Source organism: Mytilus trossulus, chromosome 11 (genome assembly GCF_036588685.1).
Source record: "Mytilus trossulus isolate FHL-02 chromosome 11, PNRI_Mtr1.1.1.hap1, whole genome shotgun sequence".
Lineage (NCBI taxonomy): Eukaryota > Metazoa > Mollusca > Bivalvia > Mytilida > Mytilidae > Mytilus > Mytilus trossulus.
In genome coordinates, this window is record NC_086383.1 from 59825149 (window position 1) to 59826638 (window position 1490).

Below are 1490 nucleotides of genomic sequence, written 5' to 3' on the forward strand. Positions count from 1 at the left end.
GATTGTTCAAGTTTGTGTGTGTTAATTCACAAATATTTAGATTGTCAATAGCACTATTAGACGATACATACGGTAAAGTATTTATTCTTCGTCCATGTATAAGATGGGATGGTGTAAGCGGCTCCGGATCTCTGATATCTGTTGAAATATACGTCACTGGTCGATCGTTGAGTGTGGCTTCGATCTCTGTTAAAACTGTCCTTAGAGTCCCATCGTTGACATGTGCACGTCCTAGTACTTTCTTAAGTGATGTTTTTGTTAAGCCAATCATTCTTTCCCACATGCCCCCGAACCATGGAGCTCTATTTGGGATGAATCTCCATTCAATGCCATACTTTTGAATATTTTCTTTAACTTTTCTAGAATTGCAAAGTCGTCAAATTTCGTTTGAAGCAGCTTTAAATGTTAGCGCATTATCTGACATCATTATTTTCGGCACTGATCGTCGACTTACAAATCTCCGGAAACACAATAAAAAAGATTCTTCGCTGAGATCGTAAACTAATTCCAAATGTACTGCTCGAGTGACAGCACATGTAAATAGGCAAATGTAAGCCTTCGATTCTTCGTTGTGACTGTTCCTTATTGATAGCGCTCCTGTGAAGACTACACCGGTTATGCTAAAGGGTGTGGCATCTTGAACTCTCTCTTTTGGTAATGGTGGAATTTCTGGTGCGGAATAAGATTTTCCGATTACTTTTCGGCACGTTACACATTTCATCACTATAGATTTCACGCACTGTCTTAATTTCGGAATCCAAAATGTTTGTTGTATATATGCTAGAGTGATATTTATTCCTGAATGTAGTGTGTTCTCATGTGCTTTTAACACTATAAAATGTGTAAGACGGTCCTTTGCCGGTAACAGATATGGAAACTTGACTGTTTCTCCTACTGTCGCATTGTCTATACGGGGGCCACCACATCGTAATAATTGTTTTTCGTCTAGAAAACAGCAATAAAGAGGGAAGTATGCGTACAGGTCGCAGGACAATCTACAGGTTCAAGTAATAAAGATTTAGAAATTTTACCGACCGCTTCGTTTATTGCCGAAACATTTAAAGAAAAGAACGGAAAACAGTCACGTAAGAAATGTTTATTTTGGGATGTGGAGTATTACATGTAGATGTGGAGTTGATAAACACAAAATATGCTGCATTTGGATTCAAGTTCTGATTAGAGCTAGTTTCATTTGATTTGTTTTTCTGTTTTGAACTTGATGAATTGCGTACTTTTGTCAAAATTCGTTCTATATCTAAAACATACCGATCTGAGTCTTCTATCTCTGCTTCCATGTTTTCCTCTGCAATCTCCTCTAAAATTTCACTATCAAGTTCCGAAAGAATATCCCTCTTTTTCTTCAAGGTTTCACATAGGCTTTCTATTTCGTCGCGTTGTGTTGTTTCTTTCTCTAATTCCTCTTCAATCTTTGAAATTAATCTCCTCGCGGCTCCTCGATGGCCCACTCGAATGGCTTTCTTTTTCGTCAT

At 37.9% G+C, this 1490-nt stretch overlaps 1 protein-coding gene across 1 annotated transcript; it reads right to left on the reverse strand.

The window, feature by feature from the left end:
• Nucleotides 1-376: 376 nt before the first annotated feature.
• On the reverse strand, nucleotides 377-1490 carry LOC134690204 (uncharacterized). Its single transcript, XM_063550179.1, has 2 exons — nucleotides 1121-1490; nucleotides 377-945 (listed from the first exon to the last, which is right to left on the reverse strand). The coding sequence occupies exons 1-2, from the start codon at nucleotides 1488-1490 to the stop codon at nucleotides 377-379; spliced, it is 939 nt and encodes a 312-aa protein (XP_063406249.1).

Coding starts and splice junctions, on each gene's coding strand:
- LOC134690204 (XM_063550179.1), bottom strand. CDS start 1,490: ATGACGAAAAAGAAAGCCATTCGAGTGGGCCATCGAGGAGCCGCGAGG. Junction 946..1,120: donor TATCAACTCCACATCTACAT/GTAATACTCCAC, acceptor GCTGTTTTCTAG/ACGAAAAACAATTATTACGA.